Raw genomic sequence first — 22,462 nt, 5'->3', positions numbered from 1 at the left:
TTGCCTGAGCCCGCGGGTTCGAGACCCGCCTGGGCAGCTAGACCTCATCTCTACAATAAAATCAAAAAATCAGCCAGGTGTGGTCACGCATGCCTGTAATTCCGGCTACTCGGAAGGCTGAGGTGGAAGGATCGCCGGAGCCCAGCAGGTCGAGGCTGCAGTGGCCGGAAGCCTCGGAAGCGGCCACTGCACTCCAGGCTGCAGTGACCGGAAGCCCGGAAGCGGTCACTGCACTCCAGTCTGGGCGACCGAGTGAGACTCCAACTCAAAAAAAAAAAAAAATTAGCCGTTTGTGGTAGCACGCGCCTATAGTTCCAGCTACTTAGAAGGTTGACGCGGAAGGATCGCCAGAGCCCAGCAGGTCGAGGCTGCGGTGGCCGGGAGCGGCCACTGCACTCTAGTCTGGGTGACAGAGTGAGACTCCAACTCAAAAAAATAAATAAATAAATAATAAGTCTTTTTAATTTCCCTAAACATTTTTCTACTTCTCTTTAACTAGCCATGATTTTTTTAAAAAACACCTGCTCTACTAACTATATAAAGCAGAAAAATGAATTGTTTCACTTAAAAAAAAAGTCCAACAAGAGTATTACATTGGCCATTATCATTTACATATTACATTATATATTATATATAAAACTTACAGAAGTAACTTAATACTGAGAATGGGGAGAGATGAGTAGACAAGTACAGAAAGCTGACAGTCTCATCAAAGTCAGAAAATGGAAAGCTCAGTAGATCCCTGGAGAGAACACAGGACTAGAATTAAGAGAACAATATCCTAGACTCAGCTCAGCTACTTACTAGACATTTAGTCTTAGGCAAAAATACTTAGGCTCTCTAAGCCTCCATTTCTTCCGTTATAAAATGTTAATACCTGTTCTATATGCCTTAGGTTGCTGTGAAACTCACAGGGCTATGTATCTAAAACAGGTCTGAGCATGAGAATTATTACCATGCTCCCTCCAATCACTCTGCTGCAGTGTTCACAAAGAATGACAGTAGATTCTCCTTGATGTCCAAGGAAGAAGCTACTCACATTTAGATTCACATAGCATTTACTAGAATAACATCTGCCAGATAGAATCCAGTCTCCCATACAGAGCATACTTTCACTGCTCACAGATATGTCTTGTACTGAACTGGGTGCTTTCTCATCTCATACCTTACTTCACCAGAACAGCACCCTAGCACAGATCAAACATGTCACAGACTCATACACACCATCTTACCTTTTCCAGGCTTACACCAGTCCTCTTGACCAAGGCTTGCAGCCGGGCGATAGTTTCATTCTCCTTAAGAAGCTCGTAGGAATGCAAAGGGGAGCCAGCAATATTCCCATTCCTCTTGTCAGAGACAAGCTCAGACACCCGAAGCCTCTTCAGCTTGGAGGCACTCTCACTGCAATGAAGGTTCCCTTCAGGGGGAATGCCAAATGCCATGAGAATCTCAGAGACTTCTTGGACAAACTCCAATTTGTTGGGAAACTGAGGCAAATCCTCTGGCAGCTCAATGAAGTGGTTGTCAATGTCCACAAAGCAAAGGTTAGCCTGTAAGTCAAAACAGGATGAAGAGTGTGAATAACTCCAGAGCAATAAGGAAGAAGCTTCAGAAAGCATAGTAGAAAAGAGAAAGTAGAGTAAACACCTGAAATGGGTATATATGAGCTATGGCATAAAAAAGATGGGAGCCGGGCAGGGTGGCTCACACCTGTAATCTCAGCACTTTGGGAGGTGTAGGCAAGAGGATTGCCTGGGCCCACGGGTTCGAGATCAGCCTGACCTCGTCTCTACAATAAATCAAAAAATCAGCCGGGCATGGTGGCGACTCAGCTACTTGGAAGGTTGAGGTGGAAGGATTACCTGAGCCCAGCAGGTCAAGGCTACAGCGGCCATGAGCATGCTCACTGGGCAACAGCAAGCCTCCATCTCAAAAATAAAAATTAAAAATTAAAATAAAGATGGGGTCCAGAAATGAGATAGTCCTGAGTTCCAATTTTCTACATTCTAGTTTTCTACATCCACCTTCTAGTTATGTGACCTTAGAAAACTTATTTAACCTCTCTAATGTCTATTCCCATAATTGTAAAATGGAGATAGAGATAAAAAAAAAAACTTATGTTAAAGAATGGTGAAGATTTTTATGTTACAGATGTTAAGTACCTAAAATAAAGTTCCTATATGGTAAAATCTCACTAAATGTTTGGCAAATTCATTAACTCTACAGTTAATGAAAAGAACATTAGGTGTTGGAAAATCTAGATTCCAGACTTGACTCTGTCATGATTTCCCTATATGAACCTGAATGTACAATTATCCCTTTCTGAGCCTCACTCCTAATTTGTAAGATCTGGTGGCTGTCGTAATGATTTCTTTGTTTCTTTCTGAATTTAAGACTGCTTCAGAGGGAAAGTAGAGAAATAGCTCTCTCATACTGCTGAGACAAATACAAAATTTATTGTGTACAATAAAACATATTGTATTATATACAATATTATATACAAATAAATACAAAAATAGTTGTATTTTTTTCAAAGTAACAAAGAACAAGATGGCAATATCTAGCTATCCCTATTGTACAGACAAAACTGACACAGAGAAGTTTAGTAACAGATCTAGAAAGTGGAGCTGGAACTTGAACTCAGCTAGCCTGACTTCAGTCATACCCTCTAAGCTCTCAGTCATTCATTCTTCTCCTCCTCAGAAATCTTGCACATTTTTTGCTCAATTTAACATAGAGATTTCATAGTTCTATAATGAAATACTCTTCAGTCATACAAAAGAATGAAATCCTGTCATTCACAACAACATGAATGAGCTTGGAGGACATTATGCTAAAAGAAATAAATGAGGCAAAGAAAGATAAATACCACATACTCTCACTCACATGTGAAAGCTAAAAAAGTTGATCTTACTAAAGTAGAGAGTAGAATAGTGGTTACGAGAGGCTGGGAAGATAGGAAGGAGGAGGGAGAGGGAGAGATTCGTTAACCAATACAAAATTACAGCAGGCAGGAGGAATAAGTTCTAGTGCTCTATAGCACTATAGGGTGACTATAATAAACAAAAATGTATTTTTTTAAACAGCTAGAAGAGAGGATTTTGAATGCAACTAAAACAAAGAAATAATAAAAGTTCAAAATGATGGATATGCTAATTATCCTGATTTAATCATTACATATTGCATACATGTATCAAAATATTACACTGTACCCCATAAATATGTATAGCTATTATGTGTCAATAAAAATATACATTAAGAGCCAGCTCGGGGGCTCAGCCTGTAATCCCGCGCCTTTGGGAGGCTGAGGTGAGTGGACTGCCTGAGCCTGCGGGTTCGAGACCTGCCTGGGCAACTTGGCGAGACCGCATCTCTACAATAAATCAAAAAATTAGCCGGGCATGGCAGTGCGTGCCTGTAGTTCCAGCTACCCAGAAGGCTGAGGCGGAAGGATCGCCGGAACCCAGCAGGTCGAGGCTGCGGTGGCCGGGAGCAGCCACTGCACTCCAGTCTGGGCAACTGAGTGAGACTCCAACTCTAAAAATAAATAAATAAATAAGAGTCCTTATCTTTTAGAGATATAGTATATACTGAATGTATTTGGATGACATAATAATGCTGTGCAAGACTTGCCTTAAAATAATCCAGTGGGAGGAGTAAAGAGAAGGAGGATATAGAAACAAGAGTGATTATGAACTGATGATTGTTGAATAATTATGGATGCTAGTCTCTTTATTCTTTCATATATTTGATATTTTCCACAACAAAAAGTAAAAAAATTAAAATCAACCCACAAAAGAATTAAAAGAAAATATTTTAAAAGTGCTATTTTGCCAGGCACAGTGGCTCACGCCTATAATCCCAGCACTTTGGGAAGCCAAGGTGAGAGAACTGCCTGAGCTCAGGGGTTCAAGACCAGCCTGAGCAACATGGTAAGACCTCGCCTCTACAATTAAGGAAAAAAAAAAAACTGCCAGGGTTGGTGGCACATGCGGTAGAAGGATCACCTGAGGCCAGCAGGTCAAGGCTGGGCGACAGAGTGAGACTCTAACTCAAAAAACAAAAACAAAAAAACAAAAAACACCTGCATGTTTTAACAGGTCCTTACATGTATCATTCAATAAATATTTGCTGAGTACATAAATTATTCTGTCTAACAATCTATAACTAAAAAAGGGAGTTTTCCCATGTCAAAAATTCAGACTAATCACTTTCAATTTCACTGTCTACAGTTCCTTCAGTAGAAAGTAACTTGCAGCCCTGCCTAGTAGGCCAATATAAGTTTAACACCTAAAAATAAGCCTATTTTTTTGCTATTCCTTTAAGATTTTAAAATAACAAACATTGTCAGGCCAAGCCACTAGAAAATATACTAAAGAGAAGATATACTGAACCCCAAGTGATCAGTTTTCCTTTGATCATCTAGTCATGAAGCGCATCTGCCTCATAAGCCCTGTCTGCACAGCTAACAGAGCATGGCACTGTGACCCAGTAGAGCCACACAATGCAATTATTTACCTCCTCAGTTACCTTCTACTTAGAGGAAAAAAAGCAGTTTCTCCAATAAGAAATGCAGAGGCAGCTAAAAATAACTATATCCACTCAACAATGCTTGGCTGGTTTTTCTCCCACTGCCGTGAACCAAATATAGAGCATCTGTAAAGAATTTTATAAACATCAAATGCTGTGTCCACATTTGTGGATACCCTTGTTCAGAGGTGGCTAGGGAAGAAAGAGCAGCCCAGACACATTTCAGAGATGAACTAGATTGAGATAAGATAGTCTCTCTTCTTTTGCAAAACTGGGTTAATTTTTAAAGGGGGGCTGCTGAAGGAGGGAGGGTAAAAAGGCAAAATGAAAAGGGAGGTCATTCCATTACTAGGCTCATACAATAGCCTCAAGCGCTTTCCTCCCAGCATACAAAGGGCTCTAGCAATCAGGAGCAACTTACAAACTCACACACTCCCTGATTCCTCAGCTGACAAGAGGCCAACTCTTGCCTAACAGCTTTGGGGAGAAGAGGTACTGAACCCCAAGTGGTCAGTTTTCCTTTGATAAACTCCTGCCTTGATGGGAAGGATTATGAAAAGATTTAGCTGCTCCGGGTTAGTGACCACATGGAATTCCCAAATCTCTTCCTCCAGGGTATCACAATGCCCTTTCCCAACCCAGAATTGGTGTCCCAATCCTGACACCAAATCACAATTAGCCTTACCCGCAAGTCTATCCTCACAGAATTCATTGAAGGGGAGCTCAACACACAGGTGGCTGGGAAAAAGCTACTGAAGGAGTGTCCTAAGAAAGGAGGGGGGAAAAAGTAGAAAAGAAAGAAGAGTCCAAGATAGAAAAAAGAGTACCCCTTCTTTAATGTTCTCTGCTTACTTCCCTGACATAGCTGTGGATGAAATGCCTCCTTCCTGGACTCAGACAATGAAGCCCCAAAGAGAAGTGCAGGACAAAGGATGCCTCACAAAGGCAGCTCAGCACTTTCACTTGCTCATAGCCAGTTGAGCTCATGTGCTGGTGCAAAAAGGAACAAAGGGCTTTTTACAGACTTCTGATACCCAAAGCCAGCAGCAACTAATGAATTCTGATTTGGAGGTTAGGAAATGTACACTCCCATCCCTCTGAAGAAAGTCCTTTCATAAACCAAGCTTGCCCGACCTCACTACCCTGATGATGCCCCCTTATACAGACCCAGGCAAATTTCTTGAGCTCTATCCCAAAGCTTCCCACTAACAGTGTAGTTTAAAGATACCACAATATAAAGAAATCCACCAAAATACTGAAAAAGTAGTCTGGGTCATAAAATTTGAGATAATTTTTATTTTATTTTATTTTTTTGAGTTGGAGACTCACTCTGTCACTCAGGCTGGAGCGCAGTGGCACACTCATGGCCACCACAGCCTCAACCTGCTGGGTTCAGGTGATTCTTCCACCTTGGCCTTCCAAGTAGCTGGGACTACAGGCATGTGCTACGATGCCTGGCTAATTTTTTGACTTATTGTACAGACAAAATCTCGCCATTTGCCCAAGTTGGTCTCGAACCCATGGGTTCAGGTAATATCGCTTCCGCCTCCCAAAGTGTTAGGATTACAGGTGTAAGCCACTGCACCAGGCTAATTTTTATTTTATTCTTTATGCTTTTGTGCATGATTAGGATTTTTTTGCTAGAAATATGTATCATTTCTGAGATACCCCAAAGTTATCTTTTTTTTTTCCTTTGGAGTCGTAGTCTCATTCTGTCGCCCAGGTTGGAGAGCAGTGGGATGCCCACAGACACCACAGCCTTGACCTGCTGGGCTCAGGCTATCCTTCTGCCTCAGCCTTCCAAGTAGCTGGAACTACAGGCATATGCCCCCATGCCTGGCTAATTTTTTGATTTATTATAGAGATGAGGTCTCACCATGCTGCTTAGGTTGGTCTCAAACCCCTGAGCTCAGGAATCCTCTCACTTCCAATTCTAAAGTGTTGAGATTACAGGCATGAGCCACGGTGCCCAGTTAAAGTTATCTTTCAAAGCCAGTTCTTTTCCCCTGTAGTCTAAGGTTTTCCAATGGCAACTAAACAAGCTCAGATATTCTAGAGTTTAGTAGCTAAATATCGGGGTAGAAAATAAACAGTTATGGATGACAGTGAAGGTCACAAATATGTGACCTTCAGAGGGAAAGTCTGGATGAAGTAAGAATCTGAAACCCAAGAATTGCTTATAAAAGCACACACAGGTAATCTACAGTCCTACTGTCAATACTCCTTCCCAAGCAGACCACAGACAAAGACCAGAAGCTCATGTGCAAAGGTTCCAGTCATGATGGGGATTATTGCAAAAGTGGAGGCTCCAATACCACAAAACAGAGAGAACTTTTGGATTTCTTAAACAATCTATGGTTTCTCAAACAGACCCAATAAGAAAACGTCTAGTGTGGGTGGGTCCGCCCCTCTCTCCAGAGGTCAAAAAGAAAACTTCTGGTCTCTCGGCAGCCTCTTCATATACCCATATACATGAAGCACACAGAGAATGATACTGAAACATCCTAGAGGAATCAGAACTTGTCCCAAGTGTACAGCAAGCTGATGCCAAAGAAGAACACAAATCTTGCTTTTTGCTTAGTGTCCTATTTATTAGATTATGCATATTGCATGCCTCTTTGGCCTTCCACTTTCAACCATATTTTATCATTGTTCTTACTGTGACTTTACAAAATTATAAGTAAATTGAATAAGATGTATCAATATGAATTTTTTTTTTTTTTTTGAGTCAGAGTCTTACTCTGTCACCTAGGCTGGCGTATGATGGCATATCACAGCTACTGCAGCCTTAACCTGCTGGGCTCAGGCGATCCTCTCACCCCCACCTCCCAAAGTGCTGGGAGAACAGGCATGAGCCACCATGCTCACCTAAATATACATTTGTTTAAAGCAAACAACTAAAAGTTCTTCTTTCTCCAATCTTGTATATCTACTCTTCATGCACATGTATGGTACAACAAACAAGTACACACAAAAAACCCAACAACATCCCAACTCAATGATTTTCTCCACCATTTAGATCTTTACTTCCTTAATGAATTTGGGTCTACCCCAAAGAGCACAAAGCTCTACAAAATCAAAGAAGAAAAGAGGGTAGAAATTAAAGAAACTACAAAGAAGATATTCTGATCCTAAAAGCAAAGGAAAGAGAAAAAGAGCAAAGAGATGCATTTGACTATAAATATCACAGGAATGGTCTAATTATAAAAGGCATTCATCAAAGACACTGCCCATACATGCCCAATGACCAAATGCTGCCCAGATCCAATTCTATGTGAATCCTCAATTCTTTGGGGGCCTACCACACATATCACTGTCATATGCAAAAATCTCCCCACAAAACAAATTTTGGTGGAGGGAAGAAACAAAGAGTCATGTTGACACCAGTGTATGTATACTCCAAAGTCTTTCTAATGACTAAAAAATTCAGAATAAGGAAACACTTCCCCCAGTTAGTTTTATGTCAGCCACAACATGACATAATAAAGTAGATCATCTCTACTGGTAATTATAGGAAAATTAAAAAAAATAAAACAATCTTATTTCTAATCATGTTTTATGTCTACTTTAGAATGAAGTATGAAATAAATACATATTTTTAATCAATTCTATTGGTGTTTGAAACAACAGCAAAGAGAGGCAGGCCATCCCTACAGCATTGTTTTTACTGTGACTTTACAAAATAAAATCTAATTACAATTAGATTGAATAAGATGTATCAATATGAAAATTTTTTTTTTTTGAGTCAGAATCTTACTCTGTTGCTCAGGCTGAAGTACGATGGCATGTCATGGCTACTGCAGTCTCAACCTGCTGGACTCAGGCAATCCTCTCACCCCCACCTCTCAAAGTGCCAGGAAATTTTCAAAACTGGCTCAGTAACACAAAAATCACTATGATCAGGTCTACTTTTACAGATCAACTGTGGCTTATAAAAGAAAACCACTAAGTTATGAATACATGTCTGACCACTAGAGTAGTATGAAATTATATTAGATGGGATTTGCTTTAAAAAATGGGTGATGGAAAATATAGAGTAAAACATAATTTAACCTGTGATAACTACTGAAGCTGGGTTTTGAGAAACAGGGATTCATTATGCTACTTTTGTATGTATTTAAAGTTTTACATAATAAAAAATTTTCCTAATAAGCTTCTTAAAAAGTACATAAAATGCTGTGTTTAAAGAAGTGTTATGAAAAAGGTAATTACAAAGTCTATAATGTATGTATGTCAGGTGATAAAGATGACAAGTATCTTTGGAATGATATCAACTGTGTTAAAAGTTCTATTGTTTTGGCTGGGCACGGTGGCTCAAGTCTGTAATCCCAGCACTTTGGAAGGCTGAGGCGAGAGGACTGCCTGAGTCCATGGATTCAAGACCAACCTGGGCAACTTGGTGAGACCTCGTCTCTAAAATATATCAAAAGAAAAAAAAAATAGCCAGGCATGGTAGTGCACACCTGTAGTTCTGGCTACTTGGAAGACTGAGGTGGAAGGATTGCCTGAGCCCAGCAGGTCGACGATGGAGTGAACATGAGTGAGCCACTGCACTCCAGCCTGGGCGACAGAGTGAGACTTTGACTCAAAAAAAAAAAAAAAGTTCATTGTTTTTACTTTTTTCCAGAAAAGTTACTCATATCTCAAAATAAAAGAAAATAAAGCTTGGTGACATTATGCTGGGTCCATCCCAAAGTCTTTCTCTCCCCAATCCTGGATTGGGACAAAAGGTACTAAAACGTAAACTCTCACCTCTTGAGGCAGCTCCAGCTTTGACCGATCATCCAGGCCATTGGAATGCAAGCCCATCAGGTATGGAACAGGAGCATCTAAGAAATGCAGGAGAGAAGCCGGGAGAATGGGGACATAGACATGCTGCCACTGGAAAGGAAACATGAGAGCTGTAATCGTCTCCGCCACAGTCATCAGTCTCTGGTAATCTAGGTCAAAAACAAAAGCACACACACAAACCAGTCAAAAAATGAGGCACTTGCTTCCCAAGTAGTAAGTTAAAACCTTCAATACAAATTCATATTTAAAAAAGGATCAGGATAAACTTCAGCAGAGTATGCTCAGTGTGATACCCCTGAGGGTGTCACAGGGACAACTCAGAGACCCCATGGACCACAGGTTGAAATATACTCATATATACACATACAGGTCCCTGCTCATAACAAAATCTAATATGGAAATATACCAGAAGTAATAAATAGTGTCTTGCTCCAAATACTATCCAAGAACATTAAATTTAATAGATTCTTATAAGTAGAAAGAGTAGAAAACGGAGGAACTTTTAAAAAACCAAAAAGAACAGTGGCTCTGGGTCTCTGTTCAGAATGGAAGCCAAAACTGGCTCATTTACACTGAGATACTTTCGCAGAGCATCCAGCTGAGGAGTTTATATGAGCTTTTGCCTTTAAGATCAAGCACAGAGAACCACCAAGCATGCAAAAGCTGGTTTTCCACATAGCCATGTCTGCCCCACACCTGCCAACCTTTCCTGAATGAGAACAGCACATGTGTTATTTTAACACTTCAGAAAGCTTCCCTAAAACTTGAAAGGCACAGAGGATTGACTTTAGTGACTCAAAACTCTTGTTATATATAGCTCAGAGATCACAGCCTGGAAGAAAAGGCTTGCGATCAATGTTTGGTTCTTCTTCAGAATGCAAAATTTAGACCTTTTTTTTGTTTGTTTTTTAATCAGTAATAAATAATTTGTGAAGCCAATAAAATAGACTGGTTAGCCGGGCTCGGTGGCTCAGCCTGTAATCCCGTGCCTTTGGGAGGCTGAGGTGAGTGGATTGCCTGAACCCGCGGGTTCGAGACCCGACTGGGCAGCGAGACCTCATCTCTACAATAAATCAAAAAATCAGCTGGGCATGGTAGCACGCGCCTGTAGTTCCAGCTACTTGGAAGGCTGAGGCGGAAGGATCGCCGGAGCCCAGCAGGTCGAGGCTGCAGTGGCCGGGAGCAGCCACTGCGCCCCAGTCTGGACGACAGAGTGAGACTCCAACTCAAAAAAAAAAAAAAAATAGACTGGTTAAAACAAATTTAAACAAATTATTATTCACAAATTGTATGATGGTTTCAGGCGTTTAAGGACAAAACAGGAACATAAATTTTAAAATCATATGAGTAACAGCCTTCTGGAATGGCTTCAAATGAGCGGTCATGGGAATTATGATTTTATACACTAGAAAACCACTCCTATCATTTAAATCACAGCTTGTTTCATAAAGTAGTTGTAAGTATTTAAAAGGAAAATAAAAGTTTTCTTGGAAATGTGGAAGTCTGAGGAGAAAGGGAGCAGAAACTGATATTAACTAAACAAGACAGAAGTTAAGAAAAATTCTACATTTGCTAATAAAGTTTTGAACGTTTCCTATCAGCTTGCTCCTAGTTAATCAAAGAAGAGCATGACCTATAAATATACTTATATTTGGTCTTTTCCCCAGTTCCTACAACACACAGCTCCTGAAAACCCTAGGATCTCCAAGGTATTAAGAGTGCCTTTTGCACGCTCATGAACCACTGATGGATGGGAGCCCCTGGACAGCTTCAGGCCGGGTGCCGGTCACAGAAAGGCCAAGGCATGATTAGAGGACAGGAACTTTTAACCACAACCCCAACCTCTGGAAACGGAGGCTGAAGACTGAGTTAATCACCAGTGAGCAATGATTTCATCAACCACGGCTATGCAGTAATGAAAACCCCATTTAAAACCCCTAAACAACAGGGTTCCGAGACCTTCTGGGTTGGTGAATACAAGGAATAGCTGGAGAGTTTTGTGCCCAAAGAGGGGATTTTTTTATTGACACCTAAAGTGGGGGCAGTCTTATAGAACTGAGACCTTAACAGGTCTGCACTATGTACGGGTAGTGTCAGAAGTGAATTGAAAAAATAAAAAAGAATTGAATTGAATTGAACTGTAAGACACCTCTCTGGGTGTCCAGATAGCTAGATAATTGGTTGATGTAGGAAAAAAAATTTTTAAACCACATATTTGGTGCCACAGTGTTGTGAGTAGAAACACACCAGAACTAAAAATTCAAGTAGAATTAATGACTTACAATTCATCATTGAAAACATTCTGGGTGCACTATAGGCAAGTATATGCTTCTTTGGGGAAAATAATGCACTTGACAGATCAGTGCTGTGACCAATCAGTGGGTAAAACTGAACTCAGAGATTTGATTACCAATAATAAAAATAATAATACAACTAGCTTGGCAGGAAGACAAAGGAACATGAACTTTTCGTATTCACTAAAAAGCTGTAGACTCTGATGAGAAAATCTATCTCATTTTTCACTGCACCCACACAAAGCATCATCATTCCCACATTAAAAATTATTTAGGGTTGGGCTTGGTGGCTCACATCTATAATCCCAGCACTTTGGGAGGCAGAGGCGAGGGGACTGCCTGAGCCCACACATTCGAGACCAGCCTGGGCAACTCGGCAAGACCTTGTCTCTACAATAAATCAAAAATTGGCCCAGGCAAGGTGCTGCGCACCTGTAGTTCCAGCTACTTGGAAGACTGAGGTGGAAGGATCGCCAGAGCCCAGCAGATCCACACTGGAGTGGGCTCTGAGTGTGCCACTGCACTCCAGTCTGGGAGACAACATGAGACTCCAACTCAAAAAAAAAAAAAAATTAGTGAAGACCACCCCCTGCAATTGAAAGAAGAAAAAAAATTCTCAAATCATAAGAAAACATTCATTCAAGGATCAAATTAGATAATCTGTACGTAATTTCCAAAAAAGTCATTTAGTCCTACATGAAAGTTAGCAACAACCAAGTAATAAAATTTAGATTACTGCAAGTTCTCCCTCAGTCTCTTCTGAGGTGCCTCAATTCCCTGGGGGCATTGGGATACCTTTGCTTGTTTGTCCACTTTCTGCTGAAATTCTTCTGTTCTACTATTATTCTAACCATTATTACTAAGAATTCTAATGATTCTCCAGAGGAGGCCTCCTTACTTTTTTTGGTTTTTCTAGATATAAATGTCTGTAAATAAGCCATTCAAAAGCAATAATCTTAAGAATCTCAGATATCTTAAGAATTTATTTTAAATTCAAAATTAAGATGAATCGAAAGAATGTAAAAGCCAGGAAAAAATCTTCAAGTGATATTTAAAGCTGGCTCTTAAACACATATTCTTTTTTTTTTTTTTTTTTTTTTTTTGAGTTGGAGTCTCACTCCGTCACCTACGCCCAGGTTGGAGTACAGTGGCACACTCATGGCTACCCCAGCATCGACCTGCTGGGCTCCGGCGATCCTTCCGCCTCAACTTTCCAAGTAGCCGGAACTACAGGAACATGCTACCACATCTGGCTAATTTTTTTTTATTTATTGTAGAGATACGGTCTCACCAAGTTGCCCAGATTGGTCTCAAACCTACAGGCTCATGCAATCCTCTCACCTCTGCCTCCCAAAACTCTGAAATTATAGGCATGAGCCCCCAGGCTCAGCTAGAATATTCCGTACAACACACAGCTGCCATGTCCAGGAACATCTACTGTATAACCATAAAACGGCATACGAATCTAAAGAGGCTATCTTTGCACCACAAAAGCCCAACTGTCTGTCTTTCTTACCCTCTCCCCCACCTCACTTCACTTCCTCTCCCTCCAGCTCTCTTTTATAGAGATAGGATCCCACCATGTTGCCTAAACTGGCTTGAAATCCTGGCCTCAAGCAATCTTCCCACCTTTACTGGGATTACAGGCATGAGTGACCATACCAGGCCAAAAGCAGGTGTTTCAACAGTACAGAAGTCTAGTTCTAGTTTTCCCTCTACTCTTCGGCATGAAACTGATGTAGTACCTGAAACTCAGAACACTTGTTTCAGTTAGGGTAAATAACTATTTGCCTCAAATTGAAATCTCTCAAGAATTCCTTGTGATGCACTTGAAATTGGGTCATTCTTAGAAACAAAGCTCTTTTAGGGATGAGAGAGAATCCCCTTTCAAAGTTTAGCAGATACCGAAAATGTGGAGTTGTGTGGCCTTTCTGGTATGAGCTGTGGGTTTTCTTCTTCCACACTCCTTAGATTTAAACAAACAAGCATCCCACCTTAAAGGATGGCCTAGGAAAAAATGCCTCAGGGGTCCAGCAATCTGTGGTACTCACACTAGGAATGCTGACCTCCAAGAGCTGAAAGCAACACCACAAAACCCACTTCTATTCTAGCCAGTATAAATGACAAAATCAGTCCCTCTTTTGCCATTACCAGTCTCTGTGTTCATCATTCAAAGAAGGTGAAACCAATAAATAGGAAGCAGCTGATGGTCAGCTATATCCAAAGAGTTTCAGTCAATCAAAATCAACTGTAGACACCCTGTTCTCTCCTGGGTCTCATGACATAGTAATGAGCAATTACTTTGAATAAAAGGAGATAATGAAAACCATACTGGGAATACAACCACCACTCTGAGTGGTGAGGAGGAAGGAATCAGCACATTTTTATGATGTCTGTACAGATAAAGACATTAGGCTTAGATCACCCTAAAGATAAGCCACCTCCTAAACAAACTACAGGGCAGCTCTAGCACATTATAAACAATTACAAACTGGGCTGGCACACTCACACTTCTGCAAAAATTGTGTGAACAGGCTGTTTCTCAAAACACTCTCTGTTCTTAGGAAACAACCTAATTTGTACATCCTAATATCTCTAAGATACATTATTAAACGAAAGAAGCAAGGTGCAAAGCAATGATTAGTTGCTTCTACTTGTGTTGTTTTGGAAAAGTATGTATGTTGTATATATATGACTGCTTCTGGAAGGAAACAGCAAACAGTGGTAACCTCCCTAAAGAAGAACCAGGGAGCAGAGGTAGAAGTCTTACACTTCGCTTTACACCCTTTTATAATGTTGTAAATTTCTACCATATGAATGAATTTTTTGTGTGTGTGTGTTAGAGTTTCACTCTTGTCATCCAGGCTGGAGTGCAGCAGCATGCTCACAGCCATCGCAGCCTCCACCTGCTGGACTTAGGCAATCCTTTTGCCTCAGCCTTCCAAGTAGCTGGAACCACAGACACACGCCACCACATACAGCTAGTTTTCGTGATTTATTGTAGAGACGAGGTCTCACCAAGTTGCCCGGGCTGGTCTTGAACCCACAGGCTCAGGCAATCCTCTTGCCTTGGCCTCCCAAAGTGCTGGGATTATAGGCTGAGCCACCACACCCAGACTTATTTTTTTTTTCAGCTTTATTTTAATATATCATGTACTTCATAATTTTTGTATAATTAAAGAATATTAAAATCAATGCATGTATATTCAACACCTAACATAAAAAACAGTAAATTGTTTTAAAATATTAATATAAGGAAGGAGAGAATTTTTAAAAATTAAGAGATTGCTTCCTAGGGGTAGGGTTATAGGTCAAAAAAGGGGAAAACTTTCAACTTTCTCTGTATTATATGTCCACATATTATTTATTTGTTTTAAAAAGATATTACTTTCAGCCAGGTATGATGGCTCACACCATAATCCCTGCACTTTGGGAGGCAGAGGGAGGCAAGAGGATTGCCTAAGGTTAGAGGTTCGACCAGCCTGGGCAGCTTGGTGAGACCTCCTCTCTACAATAATCAAAAAATTTAGGGCAGGAGCAGTGTCTCAAGCCTGCAATCCCAGCACTTTGGGAGATCGAGGTGAGAGGACTGCCTGAGTCCAGGGGTTTGAGACCAGCATGGGCAACTTGGTGAGACCTTGTCTATACAATAAATAAAAAAATTAGCCAGGTGGGTGGCATGCGCCTATAGTTCCAGCTACTTGAAATGGTGAGGTGGAAGGACTGCCAGAGCCCATTAGGTTGAGATTGCAGTGGCCGTGAGCATGCCACCACACTCCAGCTTGGGCGACAGAGTGAAACTCCAACTCAAAAAATAAACAAACAAACAAATAAAAAGCTATTACTTTCATTAGGAATACACAAGAAACTTGATCTTTGGCTACACATGAGGGGTGGGGAGAGATTTCATTTTATTCCCTTTGGAATTATGTTGACTATATGCCTTAAGGATTCATTACTTTTGCAATAAAACACCAGTATAGATATTAAAATACAATTAGAGATCTCTCACCAACCTTCACTTAGCCAACTTTACTGAAATTTTCCCCACTCTCAGTAAAGCATACATTGCTCCCACTCATCAAACTGTATGCTCAACAAGAGTCAATTCCATTTGTTCTCAAAGTTGTACTAGTTGACCTTATTACTGGATTATATAACTAAATCATATAGTCTGTAAATAAATGGTAAAATATGAGGGCAAAAAGAATGGCTGTTTCTCTGAAAACGAAATTCAATGTTTTGGGGTTTTTTTGAGTTGGAGTCTCACTCTGTTACCCAGGGTAGAGTGCAGTGGCACGCTCACGGCCACCCCAGCGTCTGGACTCTGGCAATCCTTCTGCCTCAGCCTTCCAAGTAGCTGGAACTATAGGCATGCACTATCACTCCTGGCTAATTTTTGGATTTATTGTAGAGACATGGTCTCGCCAAGTTGCCTGGGCTGGTCTCAAACCCGCAGGCTCAGGTAATCCACTCACCTCAGTCTCCCAAAGTGCTGAGATTACAGGCTGAGCCACCAAGCCCGGCCAAAATTCAATGTTTTAAAAAAGACTAAATAGCCAGATGTGATGGCTCATGTCTATAATCCCAGCACTTTGAGAAGCCAAGGTAAGAGCATTGCTTGAGCTCAAGAGCTCGAAACAAGCCTGGACAACAAAGGGAGACCTTGTCTCTACAAAAAATAAAAAAATGAATACAAAAAGTTTTTTAAAAGTACAGGGCATGGTGGCACATACCTGTAATCCCAACTACTCAGGAGGCTGAGGTGGGAGGATTGCCTGAGCCCAGGAAGTTGAGGCTGTGGTGAGCCATGATCATGCCACTGCACTCCAGCCTGGGCAACAGAGTGAGATCCTGCCTCAAAAGAAGAAAAAAAAAAGACTCTAATACAAAGTCACTAAGAAATACTATAATTGAGTTAGGCATACCATGAGTCAATTAAGCACACACACAAAAAAAAAACCAAGGGAGAACTGCAAGAATCTAGAGTTAGTCTCCACCCAGGTTCTTGTGCAAAGTTCTTTAAGTCCTCACTCTTTTTTTTTTTTGAGTTTGAGTCTCACTCTGTAACCCAGACTAGAGTGCAGTGGCACACTCATGGCCACCCCAGCATTGACCTGCTAGGTTCCAGCAATCCTTCTGCCTCAGCCTTCCAAGTAGCCAGAACTATGGGCGAGCACTACCACACCCTGCTAATTTTTGTATCTATTGTAGAGACGAGGTCTCACCAAGTTGCCCGGGCAGGTCTCGAAACAGCAGGCTCAGGCAATCCACTTACCTCGGCCTCCCAAAGTGCTGGGATTACAGGCTGAGCCTCTGAGCCTGGCAAGTTCCTCTACTTTAAAAAAAAAAAACTAGAAAATCTATTCAAGGCATTATGGGTATGGCTTATGCAAGAAAAACAATGCAGACATCTGATTTGTGAACCCATAATCAAGGGAAATGCCTAGATCCTTCATCAAAAGATGGATAACTATACAGTTACATGTTTTAAGTTAAAAGAAAATGTTTAATGGATGTATAAATCATTTTTAGGATTCCCAGACTTAACTTTTTCAATTATCCAATCATCTACCTTACTAGATCATATCATAGAGAGCTTTTGCTCTGTGTATACTTTTAAAATCCATTAAAAATTTGTGCTATTCAAAAACAAACGCTGTTTCTATATGGGCTGAAGAATAAATACCCAGAAATAAATAAAATGACCCACATAAGAAAGAAAACACTGCTTAAAACTGCCAGTTCAGTCTTCCCAAGGGTTACACTTTAGAGTTGGAGTCTCACTCTGTCACCCAGACTGGAGTGCAGTGGCCACTCCCGGCCACCGCAGCCTCGACCTGCTGGGCTCTGGCGATCCTTCCGCCTCAGCCTTCCAAGTAGCTGGAACCACAGGCACGTGCTACCATGCCCGGCTAATTTTTGATTTATTGTAGAGATGAGGTCTCGCCAAGTTGCCCAGGTGAGTCTCGAACCCGCGGGCTCAGGCAATCCACTCACCTCAGCCTCCCAAAGTGCTGGGATTACAGGCTGAGCCACCGAGCCTGGCCGGGTAATACTTTTTAGAATCTCACAATATTGTCTGCATTTCTTTTCCCTAAATAACACTTCTTTTCTATTCAGAAGGCAGGACATGCAGCAGGCAACACCAATTGTAGTGGTAAAGGCATGTTTTTGGCCAGAGTGATTTCTATCCACATAAGGAAGATGCTTTTGAATCATTAATAAAAACTACTTCCAGAAAACCAACCTGTATTGTTTAAAGCATTCTATTAACAACAAAAAGCGTAACCCATGTCCAATAAAAGGCAATCCACTACATTTTAGCCTTAGTTATGCTTAGCAATGTCCAGGAAGAATTTCTGGAAAAAGTTTTTACTTGTCCATGCTAAGTATGATTTTAGTTCCCAAGTTCAATTCAGTTTTAAAAACAAAAGGCTTCCCAATTGCATTCAAATTCCTTAAAATTCTTATCATGGATGCAAGAACCCATATTCTGGAAATATAGGAGATCGGATGGAAGAATGTTATTTTTCCATCATATTTCTTGTTTCAATTCCCTTTTCCTTGCCTCTAAACACTCCCCACCACAATAGATACCTAAATGCTTGTTGCATCTTCTAATACCCACTGCATGGTTTGGTTTCTTCCTCTTTCTTCTGTTCTAAACCAGACAAGTCTTTTCTATCCAACTAAGTATATTTATGAAGCTCCAGCCAAGAAACAACAGCTAGGAAAGCAATATAATCTGTCCAAGTCTATATTTCACCCAGAGACAGGAGTCTATGACTTTATATTTTAAACCAGAAGTTGCACAGTGAAGCCTCGGGAACCACATTCAGTCGATGCTTTTTTGTTTGGCCTGCAGTGTTTAGCAATCAGAGATTTCATGCAAAAACTCTGGGTCCTCATGAAAAACTGGAAGATTTAGTAGCAACATTAGGCCAGCATACCCACTACGAATTAACTGGAACTAATTAGTGGCTGTCCACTTTATATAGGGTATGTGGTCTTCAATTCAACATAGTTTCCATTACTTCACCTTCACACTATATCCAGAAGCCAACCATCTCACACCACAGCACCATTACCTCTTTAGTCCCAGCCGACATCATCTCTCACCTGGATTATTATAGGCCTCCTAACTGAACTCTTGGCTTTCCTCCATCCCCCTTTGGGGATATACCCTTAATATAGTGACTAGAGTAATCCTGTTAAAAGCATAAGTTATTCATTTATTTAACAACATTTATTGAGTATCCTCATAAACCAGTCACTATTCTAGTGCTTGGAAGGACCATAAGTGAGAAAAAAAGTCAAATCTGGGAAATTTGAGCATCAAAATAAATAATTATAGTAATGAGTTATAACCTGAGTAAAATAAAAATCTATGAATTTGCCAAGTGCAGTGGCTCATGCCTGTAATCCCAGCACTTTGGGAGGCAGATGCGAGAGGACTGCCTGAGCCCAGGGGTTTGAGACCAGCCTAAGGAACTTGGCAAGACCTCATCTCTACAATAAATCAAAAAATTATCCAGGCATGGTGATGTGCATCTGCTGTTCCTGCTACTTGGAAGGCTGAGATGGAAGGATCACCTGAGTACAGCAGATAGAGGCTGCAGCAGCCATGGGTGACAGAGTGAGACCCCCCCTCCACTCAAAAAAAAGAAAAATGTCTATGTCATGAAACACAAATGAAGACTGAGAACTTACAACTAAAAGTAATGTATGATATTAAATTAAATCCTGAATAATGAATTTTTTAAAATGTCATAATAGATGACATTGAATAATAGTGCAACTACTATCCTAAATTTGATACATACTACAATTATGTAAGAGAATGTCCCTGTTCTTAGGAAATAAAACCTTGAGTATTTAGGAGTCAAGGGATATGGTCTTGCCATAATTCTCAATGGTTCAGTTATGTTCACACACAGCATACAAGATTCTTTACAATCTTGCCTCCTATTAAGTCTCTTAACACCATCTCCTACTACATGCCTGCTCATTCACTCCATTCTATCCACCAACTTCCTTGCTGTCCTTGAATACACAAAGCTCATTCTTGTCTTAGACTCTTTATCTACCTGTGACCTCTGTTTGGAATACTTTTTCTATGAATATTAACAGGTCAAAAAAGAGGACTAATCAGGACATCCTATTAAAAAATGGAGGGCAACCCTTTGGGTCCCCTTCCTCTGTGGGGGCTTTTCTGTCTTCTCAATAAATCCAACTTTCTAAAAAAAAAAATTGGAAATTGTCTTCCCCAAATAATATCCCTTTCCCGGTTTTGCTTTTTTTTTTATAACCTGGATTAACTACCTGACAAACTATATATTTGATTTATGTATCTTATGCCTTTCCCCACTAAAATATAAGTTCTATTACAAGGATTTTTCTGACTTGTCCATCACTACCCTTGAAACGATGCCCAGCACATAGTTTACTCTCAATATATATGTACTGAAAGAATGAATTTCACATTACTAGTCTGGCTCATTTAATAAGCATCTGTTACTTTCTGATCTACTTCACTATTTTGTCCAAATCTGCTGCTCACACTCAACCTCCCATTCATAAAAACAACTCAGACATACAACAGAAAGAAATAACACATCCTCATTTTCTCAAATATAGTTTCCCAATATATAAAGGATCGTCCTTTATGAATCCTCAATTTTACTATCAGGATGAAGAAGGGGCAGAAATAATTGTGGAATGACGGAACAGAACTAATGGAACATCAGCTTCCTGTGATCCTCCCACACCTCTTTTCAGCTTCAATCAGAAGAAACTTAGGAAGCAGGGTTCCCTCCCAGACTGGAATGCTTAGCAAGTCATAAAGTCAGCCAATCAGAAATACTGGCCCTCTCACGTTCCATCAATTTGCCATCCACCACCTACCTGCAAAAGATCTGGGTTTTGCTCAAACTGTAACAGCTCTTGACCTTTACAGTCAGCACTACTGTACCTGAATATGGAAAGAAGGGAAGCCCTATGCAGGCAGAAGGTTCTATAAGCAATGACTTACGCTGTGAGTAGAGCAGGATTTGAAACTCCAGAAGGGCACAAGTAAAAAGCTGAAACACATTCTCCACCCCAAGAAGTTCAAAGACCTCTTTGACAGGAAAGTCAAATAGAGGAAGTTCATTGGTACTTGGTCTCTGGCAGATTATTGGCCCATAGACCCCAGAAAACTTCAAGGACCGGCCAGGAGGTGGGAGTGGCACCTCATAGAGTACGTTGTATATGTAGCTCTCGAGGGGCAGTGGAGGGGGCTGAGGTGAAGTGACTGCCTGGTGAAGTTGCTCCAGCACACTCCGGCATGCCTTCATGAAGGACATGGGCGTAATGAGGCAGATGCACTTGGAGACGTAGAGAGTGTCCCGGCTAATGTCATAGGAGTTGAAGCGCTGCAGTTTGGTCACAGGAGTGCCTTCACCATCCTCCATGCCGCTCTGGTCTCTGCCATCAGCAGGGGGAGCATGTAGGACATCATACTCAGCATTGTGCATGTGGTAGAGGGTCTGCATTGCACTGCAGATCTGCTTGCTAGTCACCTCTTCATAAAAGGTGAGGGCAAATCCAAATGTCCGAGAGCCATCCTCCCTTGTGATAATAAAGGCATGGAACTGGGGCTCCCTGGGATCAGCCTGGGTCTTGAATGCCAGCCCTTTGGGCATGCATAGCTGCAAAAGACAACAGGGCAACAAGCAGTGAGAACACTCCCTGCTGATTCTCTCTTCAGAACACCATCACTACTTATTTATAGAGCATCTCTTTTTTTTTTTTAAGTTGGAGTCTCTTTATCACCCAGGCTGGAGTGCAGTGGCATGCTCACGGCCACCGCAGCCTCAACCAGTGATCCTTCTGCTTCAGCCTTCCAAGTAGCTGGAACTACATGGCAGATGTCACCACGCCCGGCTAATTTTTTGATTTATTGTAGAGATGAGGTCTTACCAAGTTGCCCAGACTGGTCTTGAACCTGTGGGCTCAGGCAATCCTCTCACCTCGGCCTCCCAAAGTGCTGGAATTATAGTTGTGAGCCACCGTGCCTGGCCTTATAGAGCATCTCTTCTGCTAGGTGTATAACTGCCCTAAAGCTCTTCCTTCCTTTTTTTTTTTTTTAAGCAGTAGTCTCACTCTATCGCCCAGGCTGGACTGCACGCTCAAAGCCACTGCAGCCTAGACCTGCTGGGCTCAGGCAATCCTTCCACCTCAGCCTACCAAGTAGCTGGAATTACAGGCACAAGCTATCACACTCAGCTAATTTTTTGATTTATTGTACAGATGAGGTCTCACCAAGTTCCCCAGGCTAGTCTTACAACCCTGAGCTCAGGCAATCCTCTCACCTCAGCCTCCCAAAGTGCTGGGATTACAGGCTTGAGCTACTGCACCCAGTCAATCTCTTCCCTTCTAATGCAAGACGTGTAAGTAAATAAAATTATAATGCACGTAACAGGGTTAAACAGAAGCATATACAAAGTACTACAGGAACACAGAACAGACAACTCAGAGTGGGAACATCAAAAAAAGCTACAGAAACAAAGTTCTGCTAGAATTAATCAGGTAAACAAGAGAAAGAAGGGTTTTCGGGGATAGAAAGAAAATGCACAAAGATATGGAGGTCAAAGAAAGTTTAGAGAATTTATGAAATGGTAGGTGGTTAAGACTAAAAAGGATGGCCGGGCTTGGTGGCTCAGCCTGTAATCCCAGCACTTTGGGAGCAGAGGCGAGTGGATTGCCTGAACTTGCAGGTTCAAGACCAGACCTGGCAACTTGGAGAGACCTCGTCTCTACAATAAATAAAAAATTAGCCAGGCATGGTAGTGCATGCCTGTAGT

The 22,462-nt window shown here is 41.2% G+C and overlaps 1 protein-coding gene across 3 annotated transcripts in view; it reads right to left on the bottom strand.

Moving 5' to 3' along the window:
• DENND5A (DENN domain containing 5A) overlaps positions 1-22,462 on the bottom strand; it is a 59,855-nt gene that overhangs the window by 35,942 nt on the left and 1,451 nt on the right. For all 3 annotated transcript variants that reach the window (XR_002481774.1, XM_008054557.2, XM_008054558.2), the window contains exons 3-5: positions 20,650-21,307; positions 9,283-9,470; positions 1,233-1,550 (exon numbers count right to left, since the gene is read on the bottom strand). Coding sequence is in view for 2 of the 3 variants with exons in the window: in XM_008054557.2 (XP_008052748.1) it covers positions 1,233-1,550; positions 9,283-9,470; positions 20,650-21,307 (1,164 nt within the window). In the remaining variant the exon portion in view is untranslated. The remainder of the gene's footprint in view (positions 1-1,232; positions 1,551-9,282; positions 9,471-20,649; positions 21,308-22,462) is intronic.

The sequence above is a fragment of the Carlito syrichta genome, unplaced genomic scaffold (assembly GCF_000164805.1).
Source record: "Carlito syrichta isolate Samal-C Ts95f unplaced genomic scaffold, Tarsius_syrichta-2.0.1 Scaffold296499, whole genome shotgun sequence".
NCBI lineage: Eukaryota > Metazoa > Chordata > Mammalia > Primates > Tarsiidae > Carlito > Carlito syrichta.
This window is presented reverse-complemented; position numbering and strand designations above follow the sequence as displayed.